This window comes from Erinaceus europaeus, chromosome 9, assembly GCF_950295315.1.
Source record: "Erinaceus europaeus chromosome 9, mEriEur2.1, whole genome shotgun sequence".
NCBI classification, from domain to species: domain Eukaryota; kingdom Metazoa; phylum Chordata; class Mammalia; order Eulipotyphla; family Erinaceidae; genus Erinaceus; species Erinaceus europaeus.
The window spans coordinates 59,324,657-59,339,396 of NC_080170.1; the positions used below are offsets into that span (position 1 = coordinate 59,324,657).

A 14,740-nucleotide genomic window follows, 5' to 3' on the forward strand; every position below is an offset into this window, starting at 1 on the left:
CACCAACAAGCTGTTTGCTCTAGACAAGTACAGCTGATATAGGCTGGGATAATCAGGTCCCTCAAAAGGGTGTTCAGAATTTTCTTTCTCTTTTCCATATTGCTATAGCTGCGAAGCTCAGAGCTTACCATCAAACACAAACAAGCTCACAAGGAAGCTTCCTTTTTCATAGGCACTAGGTCCTAGATGAAACTTAAGAGTTATGGTACTTGAATAAAAGGATTTTTTTTGTCCCCATCCCAGGATAACCAATCATATTCTAACAGTGAGTTAGAGAATCACTAGTGGAATCTAATGACTGGCCTTGTCCTAAAGTTGGTGTTATCAAAAAGCTAATGACAAAGGACAATAAAAAACCCTGCCTAGATGTAAACTTCTCAGCTTCACGAAGAAGGCCCCCAACACAAGCTCCTTTTACCCCTTATCAGTTGGTAACCAAAGTTACACAGTTGAGCTACACCTAAACTATTCTCAGATGTGTATGGTAATAGATCCAGGCCATTCTTGATTTCAGAGTTCTCCCCTGATCCCTAATGCCACCAAACCATATTGGCACAAAGAAAGATCTGTGGCACTTCAAGAGGTGGCAGGCCCCACACCATTTGGTATTGAATTGCCATGTACACACCCATATACTGGCATCTCCATGAGCCAGAGATTTCCAGAATCAAAGAGTGTTCTCCACTTCCAGACATAAATCAAATGGTAAGTCTTTGGCCTGCCTCCTTCTGCAGTCAAACAGAATACACTCCCTTCGCCACTTTCACAGGAAGACTTGATGCTCTTTCTATCTTAAATATACCATTAGACACTTCACCTTTGACGACTAGAATGTAGATGTCCTCTCAGACTCTTTTGAAGACCTTAACAGATATAAAAAAAATCCCCTTACCTTCTTGAAGGCAATCCACAACCAAGGAGACCTCCTCAGGGAAAAATAACAAGCAAGGAAACAGAAACAACTTTAGTGACCAAGACAGCAAAATATTTCAGCTACTCAAACACTGATGGACCTATCCCTATCCATACAGGAACATTTCATAAGGATTTCTATTAATCATAAGTCCTAGCAAGACTCTAAAGAATTACTGCCCCAAGGCAGGACTGCAGGCTCCCTAATCAACAAATGCAGAAAGACTCTGAATGTTCTGAAAGTCCTGCCAAGTAGGAATTTGTTTGTTCAGCCAATTCTCAAACCAAGCACCAAACTCATTTTTAAACATTTCCCTTATCAGACTATTGTACCAGAGCAGCAGAAATTCTACCCCTTTGAATAATCATCCTACTGCTTCACAAGCCCACAGTAAGCCTTGCCAAGTATAACCCATATTCAAAGCCATCTGCCTTAGCAATACAGAAAGCACTAAGGGGTTGTGTTTTAGATAATCCTAAAGTTCTCCTAGCCAATGCCACTTTGAGGAGAGAAGGCACAATGCTATTTGCTAACTGCTGTCCCCATAATTGGGCCCTGCTGAATCCTGTACAATGCACCAAGCAGAACTCAGGTAGAAGTCCCCAAATCGAGCAGTAAGAGACCCCTTTTCACTGACCCAGATTGTAATAAGCAGATGCCAGAAAAAGACAGTCCCCCACCCCTTTATAACTCACCTACATTCTCCCACCTAAAAAAAAAAAAAAGAGGTCTGAGAGCTACAGCCTGACCAGTACCATCAACCAACCAAGCATGGACAGCATCTGTGCCAGTCAAGGCATGCATTTCATTTTAATTTAATGATATAAACTCACTGTATCTGAGCAAACAATCTACACAAAAGTGGCAGAACCACTGTAACACCTAGGCACAGATATTCATCCAAGGTTCAAAAATGTTTGGTGGCCTGTTTCAAAGGCATGATTGGCAATTTCCTTTTCCTATGACTACCAGTATTGTTGGGGTCTTCTATCCTCCTTGAAAAGCTATAGTCCCTCTGTAGCCCTCACAGATAGTACTAGAACTTAATAATGGTCTTCCTGTACTGATGACTTTTCTCAAGCTCCCCCAGGAGAGTTTTGTCCACTCCTACTGGGCATGGCCACTTGTTTCTAGGACTGAAGCATCCTTCTCATGCCAACACCATATTTTACTGCAGACAAAAAGATTTCTAAATGCAGCCCCCTGAATCTGCTTTAAGTGTTCTTTTAGAAAGTGCCTCCAACAGGAAAAAAAGACACCAATTAAACATAATTAGTAAGATTTAATAGAGTCATATTTCTATCTCAGTGCCTTTCTAGTATTTCAAGCCCCTCATTTTCTTCTTTCCTAAATTGGCACTCAGAACAGTAAGTTCAAGGTATATACACTGCTGGTCTTCATCATACAGATACACAATATTTGTCCTATTAAATTAAAATAAAGGAAGATTTAGAGCATTAAGCCTCAGGAAAATTCTCAGAAACAACCAGGAAGCGAGGCCAGTGTGTTACTGAGCAACAGAGGTGGTAAGGGACAGGAACTAAATTAAGGAGACATGGTTTCTGAGAAAATAGAGAAGTTTAAAGTACAGATCTTTAGAGAAACCACCCTGAATTTTTTGTGTAACCTTCCTTTATAGAACAGGCAATGAGGAAGCACTAAATACAATTTGAAATTAAACATAATCAGGGGCAGGGATGCTTTAAAAATTATTACATACACACACACATTTTTCCCATGGGAATTGTTTAATATTCTGTCAATAAATTGAAAGCCTGTAAATTATTATGAACTTAAGTTAAAGAGGGTGATGGGATGAGTGTATGTGTGTAAAAATGTTTTATCTACATATCTAGCCTCCTGGCTTATTTTTCTCTTCCTCCTCCCCTCCTCTCCCTCCTTTTCCTAGGACAAGACAAGTGCTCTGAGCCTCAGTAATGTGGCTGGTGTGTTCTACATCCTGATCGGAGGACTTGGACTAGCCATGTTGGTTGCCTTAATCGAGTTCTGCTACAAATCCCGTAGTGAATCCAAGCGAATGAAGGTGGAATCATCTTCCAAGACCTTTTTAATCTATTTATGCTGCAGATGGGTTTGTCTTTTGGCCAGAAATGGTGGGAAATTCTGGGAATGTGGTCAATCCAATGCAGGTGGAAAGCTGTTATGTATGAGCTAACAGGAAGGAAGACAGTCATTAAACAGCTGTTTCACCTAGAGATAGAGATAGATATGGTTTGAGTGGACAATCATCACTGTGATTTGAAGTAGGAATGACTGTTCCAACAGTAGATTTTCTCTGCATTTGCATTAACATAACTACATTTACCCAAATAGCAGAGGGGATATCTTCCTTCTTGGCTCTTTGGTAATCTTATGCTTGGAGAATTTGCTCTTCTTTTACTATCATACTATTAGATGAACTTTGGTTAAGATGATAACACACAGAGATGAGCAAACAAATTAGATGACTGAAAACAACATCAAATATAGCTGAATGCAACTAGAAATGAGAATTAGTAAGAAATAAGAGATATATGTAAAAAAAAATGTGGTGACTTTTTAAGTAAGAAAGGAAGCAGATTAAATCTATGGCATCCCACAGTGTACAAGAACTAATGGCTAATAGTAATGGAGAACATTTGTTAATAATCTAAATAGACCTGTCTTCCTAACAAAACATGAGACAGACTCTCCCAATAAGAATTAAACACTCCATCATTGGAGGTATATGTGTAGACGAAGTTAAGTAAATCTTGGCAAGAATATATATTCAAATGTTAAATAGGTTTTGAAATTAAATGCCCTTCAATGCCCCTTAGAGTTAATCATTTAGTTTCAATAAAAGACTATTTCTAGAAGCTTTAATCCTATGAAAAACTTCACAAGCAAGGCATGAAATGCAACCTGTGACCTTCAGCACTTTCAACAAAAAAAAATGGCAAAATAAATTACTCATGAAGCAACCTGTATATAGATAAGAAGGCCTATAAGAATACAAAAGAGTTGTCAGCGTTTCCTTTTTATAAATAAATAAAACAATAATACAGAAGAGAAAGGAACTAAGAGAACTCGCATCAGATATAGAGAAGGGGAGAAAAGTATAGTTATTCTGAACCTTCTACTCAGGTTGTTACCTTAAGTTGACTAGATTCAGATGGTAGAAAGCACTACTAGAATGTGTCCTAAAAAGCCCATTTTTCTTTTTATATTAGCTTATTTATTAACAAGAGAGTGAAGGTGCTGGGGAGATAGCATAATGCTTATACAAACATTCTCATGCCTGAGGCTACCAGGTTTCAAGTTCAATCCCTAGCACCACCATAAGCCAGAGGTGAGCAGTGCTCTGGTCTTTCTCTTTGTATCTTTCTCTCTGTATTCTTTTCACTCTCAATAAAAATATTTCAGGAAGACAAAGAGAACCAGGGTGTCACTCTGACACATGTGGTTCCAGGGAATTAACTCAGGACCTTAAGTAAGAAAGTCTAATGTGCTAACTGGTATGCTATCTCCTGGGTCACAGAAGCCTATTGTTTAATGTACAGTTCTTCTCAAGTTCAGTATTCTTGTCTTTTAATTCCAGCCATCGCTTTCTGTCCAATAGCTCTCTGTCTTGGGTAAACAGTCCCTCATATTCCTCCAGGTTCATCTGGAGAAGGCACCACTAAGCATTTACTTTCCCTATTTGATTCAGTTCTGTACATAGGAAAGAAGAGTTGGGGGATAAAAGGCACACTGGCACACTGATATTCTGTATTGTTACTCAATCAGAAGACCTGTTCTCTATCATCCACCCACCTACCTCATGTCTCCCAACCACGTGCTTAATGACAGTTGGCCCTTACACTGTCCTCTGTTCCATAGGAAACTTGCTACAATGAAAAGATAGTGAGCAACTAAGAGATCATAGTGACACCACATTTACCCAGTAAATCTAGAAACACCTCATTTCTATCCTTAACAAGTTCACCCTCCACAATTTTCTCTCAGCAAGGGCAGAGCACAGACCTACTTAGGGTCTTAGACTTGAAACTTATGTTGACTTGTGAGGAACTTAGCTGATCACCAGGAGGCCTCCTAGAATCCAAACAAAGCTTCCTTTGCCTGCTCTATCCAAACCAAAATCCTAAAGACTCTCCAAGATTTCCCTCCAGGTGAGAAATGTCACTAGCAAGGGAAAGGAGAAGAGCTGAGTAAACTAAATCCTTAAAATCCCCCAGGATCTTCCTATGAATTAAGATTCATGATTTATCAGTCCAGCACATCCTAGATGCCCTTTCTTACTGTCTCCTTGAGACAGCACAGTGTAGTGGTCTCTAGAACAGACTCTGGAAGCTACAAAATCTAGGTACATGTCTCATGTTTGTTTTATTTTTTCCATTTTTGTATGTAATAGTGGATTACAAGATTATAATATTATAGGATGTAGTTTGCACCATTCTCACCACAAAAGTTCTGTGTCCCCCACCCTTCCACTTCCCAAAAATAACCACCATAGTTCTCACAAAGTCTTAGAAAAAGTTTGTTTCTCTTTCCGTTTTTTATTTTTAAAGTTAATGTATATCAGTTCTCTAAATTCCCCATATGAATGAAACCATCTGGTAGCTATATTTAATCTCATTACTTATTATGCTAAACAAAATCACCTCTAGTTCCATCCACTTTATCCCAAAGGACACAATAATTTTTTTTAAGATAGGGACAGGAACATAGGTAGAAAGAGAGAGTGAAAGAGACCACAGCACCAAAGCTTCCTTCGATGTGGTGGGGGCCAGGTTCCAGCCTAAGACTCACACACGGAAAAGTAACAAACTACCCAAGTGAGCTACTCCACTGGCCCTAATATTGTCTTCCTTTATTGCAAGAATTCACGTACTCCATTTATTAGCCATGTTGTCTCAGATGAGTTGCATCAACTCCGATTCTAATTTTTTGTAAAATAAGGTTGATGATGGCACACACCACATGGTTGTGAGTACTATATTTAAAAAAAACATGGACATAAAGGGTTTAGCATAAGGCCTCAAAAGTAATAACAGTAACAGTGATAACTAGCATTTATCATAATAGTTAACATATTATTAGTGGCCTAATAGATCCTCCATATGTTTTTATTTTGCCCCTGTTGACATGTTCTCAGTTCAGGTGTGTAGGGGTATATTTTGTTTGTCCCTTTGTTTATTTTATTTTTTTTAGGAAGATTGACTGTTTATTGAAACAAAACAGGGATAAGAAAAGAAAGATACGTATACTCAGGTATATAGATGAGAGAGAGAGATCCTTTTGTTCTGTTTTTCTTTGAATTTCTTTTGGATGCCTGCACACACTAAGTATCACTAAAATCAATGTGGAGCTATAGCCAGAGATAAAAATGTACTGGAGGATGAGGCAGAGTATAAAAGTTAAGCAAATAGGTGTTTAGGTTAAACAAATACAACTGCCTAGCCCAGAAATTGCAAAAAAACTTTAGCCCAAGTGGTCTGAATCCACTGGTGCCCATAAACTGATGGAAGTATGTCTACACCAAGCTGAATGTCATTTATTATATCCAAGCTGGCATTAGCTTTCAGGAATCTGGAAGACAATAGGCCTAGTATTTTAGTGAGATCTAAGTTAATCTAGAGTTTTTTGCATTTACTCATTTGATAATATTAGCAGAGGTTGTCATAGGAACAATGGTTGTCCTTTACTAGATATAGATAGATATAGATATAGAGATAGAGATAGAGATAGAGATAGATATATCCAGAATACCTCTTAACCAATTGTATACAGTGTTTCTTCTAAAGATTATTAAGTGGTGACAATAATGTTGACGCCCTGAAAGAAGTTATTAAAGGATCAAAAAGTAAATCTTACTTATTCTCTTTTGTATTGTTAGTTGAATAGCTAGAGTGAATAAAGGAAGTGAAGTAGAAGTAGGAGAGGAAGATATCTAGACCTAAGTAACAAACACCAGATTAAAGTATTTATGATGCCTTCATATGGCCATTCTACTAGGTTTCCAGGCTTATTGGGTCTGAGCCTAATCATAGAGGACTATTAATCAATCTTATTTAAAGTAATCTTATTTAAATAGAATTGTCCCTAACTTATACAGACATATACACATGAACACGTGTACACAATACTATAGGCACTACCTATATATCTAAGATCTGTAACTCTATTAGAAAACATGAAGGCTGAAATGGTATTGAGTAGTCCTTTGTGTTAGAAAAGATCTCACCAGGCAAGAGAAGTTTGCAGATGGGCATCTCAGAAACCTATGCACTTTTAAATACCTTTCTCCTTCCCCAAACCACATGGTAACAGATCATTTTGAGTACATACTATGAATGTTCTCTAGCCTAGTCAATGGTACACATGATGCTTTCTTATTTCTAGGATTTCTTGATCTATCTATGAGACAGACTGAGTTCTAGAGTCTGTTGCAAATGTGTCACTGAGTCCCTTCCCCTTGAGGCATCAGGTGAACAGGACACACAAGAGATGTCACAAGAACAGCAGAAAAGCACCACAGGCATTACTACACAAAATCACCAAGCATTATTATATGCCGATCACTGCTAAGAACTAGGAGACAGACATAAACAGCAGCAACAGACCTGTCTTCTATTCTCAGAGAGCTGAGTTTGGTGGGAAGAAAGAAGATGAAAGTCTACATATTCAGTGGGTGTTAGAAATTTAAAATGCCTGATGCCATGCATCCTGATCAGAAAGGGGTGTTGGAACAGAGCAGATAGGCCTCTTTGGGAAATGATGTTTGACAGAGTTAAAGAATTTAAAAAAATAAAATAAAATAAAAATTAACCCTAGAAGAGAGTCGTCAGGTGAGGACGCATAGTAACAGAGACCTAAAGACCAGCACTCTTGTTCAAAAATGGAAAGAAGGTTGAGAAAGGCATAGAAGATAGGAAAAAGAAGATTATAGCTGAACACTGATATCAGAGATGGGCTTTAGGCAAACATAATGTTTGACTGTTATTTAAACTGTTATGTAGCTGCTAAAATACATAGCCTAAGATACACTCCCCATTGAAGTCACAGATCCTCTGTACCTCCCTGCTGCCTAGAAAACAGCTTAAGGCCCTGAGCTGATATCAGGACAATAAAGGTCTATATTATTCTGCACTGTGTTTCCTAAGGAAAATAATCCCTAGTTTGCTACACTCCTAAAAGAGCCATCAAATTTTCATAATTGTATGACTGTGCCAACTTGGGTCTTATTTAAGCCACTATGGAGGAGCCTTTGCCATTTGTCCTGGTAGTAGTGAGCAGCTGAAAACCTTAGAGGTACAGTAGGCTCACTCTAAAGTAGGAGCAGTCACTGACTCTGAGCACATGCACAGATGAAGTCACTGGCAAGATTGAGGCTTACACTAGGATGTCTGTTCTGGGCAGATAGGATTTTTTATTTTAAGAGCAAGTGACTGAGGTATTAGGATGTCATTACTGTCCGAGAAATAAGCCAATCTGGGAGCGTTGGAGTGGGACTTTATTCATGTGCTTTTCTCCCTGAGTATCAATTTCAAAAACAGCTTATCAAAATGGACTTTAAGAATGGCTAGTATAGGGGATTGGGTAGTAGCACAGTGGGTTAAGTGCACATGGTGCTAAGTGCAAGGACTGGCTCAAGAATCCCAGTTCGAGCCCCCAGCTCCCCATGTGCAGGGGAGTCGCTTCACAAGCAGTGAAACAAGTCTGCAGGTGTCTATCTTTCTCTCCCCCTCCCTTTCTCCCCTCTCTCTTGATTTCTCTCTGTCCTATTCAGCAACAACAAAGCTATAACAACAACAACAACCACAACAAGGGCAACAAAATAGGAAAAATAGCCTCCAGGAGTAGTGGATTCATAGTGCTAGCACCAAGCCCCAGTGATAACCCTGGAGGCAAAAAAAATAAGAATAGCTAGTCTATGGGCCAGGTTATGGTGCACCTGATAAAGCACACAAGTTACAATACACAAGGATTCAGGTTCAAATCCCTGGTCCCCACCTGCACAAGGAAATCTTCACAAACAGTGAAGCACTAATACAAGTGCCCCCCTCTACCTACCCCTCCTTACTTCCCTCCCCACTACCTTCCCCTCCTCTCAGAGGGAACTCTTGAGTTTCTCTCTGTTTCTATCCAAAATTAAGTAAATAAATACAATTTTTTAAAAAACTGACTGGGCCAGTGAAATAGCTCACTTGGATAGTATGCTGTTTTGCCATGTGTACTAGCCCAGTTTAAGGTTAATCCCCAACACTACCACATTGACAGAAACTTCAGTACTATAATGTGACTGCCTGCCCCTTTCTCTCTCCTCCCCCCACTCTCCCTGTCACTGTCTCTATATTAGAGAAAGAAACCTCTCAACCTGCAGACTTTTCTTCTCCTTCCAATTGATTTCTATCAAGAAATCAGGCCTTGGGAGCCAAGCGGTGGCACTGCAGGTTAGAACACATAGCAGAAAGCACACGGACCAGCATCAGGATCTCGGTTCGAGACCCGGGCTCCCCAGCTGCAGGGTAGTGGCTTCACAAGTGGTGAAGCAGGTCTACAGGGTCTATCTTTCTCTCTCTCTCTCTGTCTTCCACTCCCCTCTCCATTTCTGTCTGTCCTATCCAACAACAATGACATCAGTAACAATAATAATAACAGCAACAACAATAAACAACAAGGACAACAAGGGAAAAAAGTTTTTAAAAATTTTTTTAAAAAGGAGGGGTCGGACGGTAGCACAGTGGGTTGAGCACACATGGCGCAAAGCTCAGGGACCAGCTTAGGGATCCTGGTTCGAGCCCCCGGCTCCCCACCTGCAGGGCGGTCGCTTCGCAGGCAGTGAAGTGGGTCTGCAGGTGTCTGTCTTTCTCTCCCCCTCTCAGTCTTCCCCTCCTCTCTCCATTTCTCTCTGTCCTATCCAACAATGAACGACATCAACAATAACAATAATAACCACAACAAGGGCAACAAAAGGGGGAAAAGATGGCCTCGAGAAGCAGTGGATTCATGGTGCAGGCACTGAGCCTTGGCAATAACCCTGGAGGCAAAAAAAAAAAAAAAAAAAGAAAAGAAAAGAAATCAGGCCTCATCTAAAAATGCTCTCACTTACTTAGAAGTTAGAGGTGAGAGGAAGAAATAGGGTTTGCACCGGGTTTCCTGAAGCTTTTTTCTCAAAATGAACTCTGAGTATACTACTTCCTCTTGTATAATGCGGTTTGTCATTTGTTTTATTTTTGGTTTTGTGTGCTTGTCTGATTGTTTGTTTTCACTAGAGCACTGCTCGATTCTGACTTGTGGTAGTGATAGGGATTCAACCTGGGACTCAGGAGCTTCGGGCATAAAAGTCTTACATAGCCCTTATACTATCTCCCTTGTCCAATATACTTTTGTTCTAATAACAACTTGTAGACATGACCTTTCTATTCAATTCATTTAATCATTAGAGTCCTTTTCAGATCTAGAATTCCAACATTTTATAAATTACAAACTTAGTAACATCAATATTTTGTGTGATTTACTGTAGCACCTAGAAGTGCAGATGACATGTGCTGACAGGAAGTACTGACATGCACACAATGAGACCTTCAGAATACATTTTAACTTCTTTAGTATATATTTCTTTTTTCAGTAATATTTTGCTATTGTATTATTCAGAAAGAACTATATACCCTTAACATAATTTTCTATGGGCAGGATAACATTTTTCCTGAAGTAAATCAAAAGTAGTATTCAATTTTAACCAACAATAGTATCCCCTGGATTGTTTAAGATTTCAGATCATTTTTTCATGTAATAGTACAATCTTCACCAATAACAGTCTGCAGGGGCACAATCATATTTTATAAACAAGGAAATGTTTAAAATCTAGAGTAGTAAGTGATATACACAAGGTCACACAATTATCTGATACCAGAACTAAAACTAAAATTCAAGTCTCCAAAGCTTCATTTGCAGAGCTTTTCTACTGGGTCATGTTATTATCGGTACCATCATAAAATACTCCACTTTTACAAATCACAGAATATGATATCTTGAAAAAGTTAGCCCAACACATTTATTGAACAGAGAATACATAAGGTCCCACGAGGGGGGCCAAAAATTGTACAAAACAACACTATGAAACAGCAGTTCTGAAAGTTCCTGGGAAGTCAAGACTAGCATTATAGAGCTTAGGGAAGGAGTTGAGAGGGAGGAGATTTGGGTAACATTTTAAGTTCAGATTTGACTCATTCTCCTTGCCAATCACTGCCAAGGGCCCGGGGAAGAACCCCCGGTCCTCCTGAAAAGGGTTTCTGTTTGATCCCACAGCAATCCATCAATGAAGCCATAAGGACATCGACACTCCCCCGAAACAGCGGGGCAGGAGCCAGCAGTGGTGGGAGTGGAGAGAATGGTCGGGTGGTCAGCCATGAGTTTCCCAAGTCCATGCAATCAATTCCCTGCATGAGCCACAGTTCAGGAATGCCCTTGGGAGCCACAGGATTATAACTGAAGCTGAGGAAGACCCCTTGGGGAGCAGACCCAGGCTCCCCCAACCCCACCCCAAACCCTTCAGTGCCAAAAAGAAAAGAAAAAATAAATAAAATGAACACAACCACCATCAACCACCATGACCACCCACGAGGAGAATGATTCAAAAGATTTTTTTCTGAAGAACTGAAAATCCATTGTGCTGGTCCTTTCCCTTTTTTGATTTTCCTTCCCCTTTTTCTGTTTGCTAAGTGAAGATGATAAATAACACTAGACCGCAATAAGGAGAAACTCATCCTAACAGAGCCCATGTCTCTGAGAACAAAGTCAATGGAACACTAATGGGAAATCTGTAACTGTTTTTTTTTTTCTTTTAATTCAGTTGTTAATGTGAGTTAGAGTGAACAGTATTTTTTCTTACTAATAGCTATGATTTGCAGGTTTTGTTAGGTCCCTTCTTTCTCTTTACTTCCTAAACTAACATTCCTTCCTTCCATTAACAGTTTTCAGATTAGAGATTCAAGATTCGTTCTCTTTTGCAAAGCAAAATGAAAACATCAACTTTCACACTAATTCACTATGGGAGCTCTCCAAGCTGTCCCCACTTCTTGTTTTCTGGCCACAGATGGAGACAGGTGATGCTGGAGGAGGGAGCTGCCTTCTCTAGGCAGGGCCCTGCCTGGGCACTGACTTAGATGAAAATTTCAACCCAATTAAGGATGGTAGAGAGATAAAACATTTATTTCAAGGAGAATATACACTGCTGGAGGCTCCAACAAAGCTTTGTTTGGTGTGAAAGCCTTGAGTGGAATAGTATGTTTCTTCAGAGAGCCAACTGCAGCCCTGAGAAGCATGTCCTATGTCAAACTCAAGTTCAAAGGCAGTCTGATGGCTAAAGGGCAACTGGTTCCTGAACCCAACAGAAGTTTGGGAACAGCAGATAGCCAGGGCACTGTTGTCCACAATTGTGACTTTTGATCACACTCGTCATCTGAGCAGGAATCCCACAGTGGAACAGACTTTCTCTTCTGAACCTCTGATGAATGGAAGAATGCTAAGCAAACTAAATACTAAAGAAACAATGATAGGAGAGCTTCAGAAGTAGAAGCTTCACTGCAAGCAACAGAACTGTTCACAGTGTGCCTACCCTGGAATACAGAAACCAGAGCCAATTGACCAGACATGAAGTTTAGGATTTAGAAGACCCAGAGAAATGTGTGGGCTTTTATATTAATTTAAAAGTGTTCTTTTGGCATGTGACCAGATAACTCTGTGACATGTTTGGAAAGTAAAATGCCTATGGCTGAATTATTTGATGGAGAACAAAGGAAAGTATTAGGTTAAGAATACCAGGGGATCAAAAAAAAAAAAAAGAGTATCAGGGGACCTTACTATCCCTGTCCCCAACTTCTAACCCAAGAAGGGTGGCTTTTTTCCTGGCTAAGACAGAAATGAGGACATTGGCCAATAAGCTTAGAGTTGCTGCTACAAAGCTGGGATCAAGCACAATTGGGAAAATGATGTGGGTTACTGAAAAAAAGGGGAGGAGGGACTGGCTATAGCTTTGGTTGGAAAGGAGCTTCCTGAGACATGGCTTTCTTGGCAATCTAAACTCTCTTTCTAAGTGCCATCAGATTCCAGCTCACAGCAGTCAGTTTTTTGGGTGCATGACTCAGTGTGTACCATATGTCATTAGCTTTTACTGATAACCATATTCTGGCTTGTCCCCCACCTCCTTTTTCCATCCTGTCCTCTATGTTAAAGGTTATTATTTAACAACTGACAAACAAAAAGTTTAATAGCCTACCTCTAAATAGGTATGGCATGACTGGCTTCATCTGAATTCTCAGTGTTTACTCACCACTTCCATCTGTCCTATTCTCCTTTCATCAGCCATAGCAAAGAACCATCCCCAAATCAAACTCTCCACCCTTTCAACTCAACTGTGGTGATTCAGTTTCTCATGTGTCAGTGTGGGAGTGGTATGTGAAGCAGGGTGCTCAAATGAATGATATCTTGTCAACTACTGCCAGCTAAAGTCCTCCTTAACCCCTACCCTCACACCAAAGTTTCTCAATCCTTAGCCTTTCACTGTAGATTGAATATGATAGAACATACGGAAGTCTGCATTTTGGAGGTGTTGGAGTAACCCTCTGCCATCCACATACTTCAAAGACCTTTAACTTATGGCCTTGGAAGATGCCTCTCCAGCCACTGACGTTGCCAGCAACATGGTCTGATAAGAGATACTGTCTCTGCCAGAAATAATGGTCAGTGTCATATGTGGGTCCAAGACTCCAGCAAAAGATTCTCTTCATTGATGGGGGAAGGGGAACAGAGAAAACAAAATCAAGAAAAAAGTTAACTTGTATTATGTATTTTTACTACACTTTTCTTAAAAATAGAGAAATGGGAAAACTCTGAAAGAGATTGACATTTTTCTCAACAGGAATCCATAATTAACAGTTGTGGCTTTCATTAAATTTTGTTCTTTGGTACCTTGGCCTTTTATTTAATATCTATATTTGTTTTAACTCTCTTGGCATATGTGTGAGAGGATGTTTGCTTGATCGAACACTAAATATTTTTTAGTTCCTGTTTTTAATTCAAATAGCCAGATTTTTTTTCTTTTCGTATTTGCATAAATGAAAATATCATCAAGAATTAAATCACTGTGGATCCATTACCTGCTTTTCACATTTGTCCATTCCATTTTTGCCATGTCTAAAGGCAGAGGTCTAGGGGTATTGTGATTTCCTAGTACTGAGTCTGAGTTCAGTAAGTTTTACATGGTGATTACTATTCCCAACACCCTTAAACAAGTCATATCAACTTAACCAGTATTTTAAGTGATGAATGCAAGAAGAACAACAGAAAACAGCAGAGCTGTGTTTAGTTGTCAGGGGCCACAGTTGCAGTTCACAGGGAGTGGGGTTGACTTGAAGCTTTACATAACCGCTAAAGAACAAAGTGACTCACAAAAAGTGTATCCCACACACCCTCAACCTGAAGTTTAGATATATTTTTGATGTGCACAGATTCACAAGTAGCACTTAGGAGGAGACAGTGTTGGTCCTCAGACAACACAGCCCTCTTTTCCCGACAGCTTTTACTCCCTCGGTCAAAATGGGTTTCCTGAAGCAGGTATCAGAGATCAAAATAAAAGAAAGGGAGTTTCAGGGTGCAACTGGGGTAACAAAAATAGAACTATCTTTTTCTGGGTGGATAAGAGTAGGATCCATTCTGAGAGTTACAGGGTAATGAACTTAAGCTCAACTAAAGAAGAGTCCTGAACAGTCAAAGTATCCCATGGGATCACTGATTGCTCCTGAAATTGAGACAAAGTCCTGCTAAGTATAGTCCTTAAAGAGA

At 39.7% G+C, this 14,740-nt stretch overlaps 1 protein-coding gene across 6 annotated transcripts in view; it reads left to right on the forward strand.

Annotated features, from left to right (window-relative positions):
- The window catches only part of GRIA1 (glutamate ionotropic receptor AMPA type subunit 1), a 325,563-nt gene extending 311,509 nt beyond the window's left edge, over positions 1-14,054 (forward strand). For 4 of the 6 annotated variants that reach the window (XM_016194434.2, XM_016194433.2, XM_060198020.1 and 1 more), the window contains exons 15-16: positions 2,823-2,957; positions 11,186-14,054. In XM_016194434.2, the coding sequence (XP_016049920.2) occupies positions 2,823-2,957; positions 11,186-11,386 (336 nt within the window). In that variant the 3' untranslated portion in view covers positions 11,387-14,054. Of the gene's footprint in view, positions 1-2,822; positions 2,959-11,185 lie in introns of those variants that run through there. The other 2 variants (XR_009551600.1, XM_060198023.1) reach the window with 2 other exon arrangements.
- Positions 14,055-14,740: the final 686 nt, after the last annotated feature.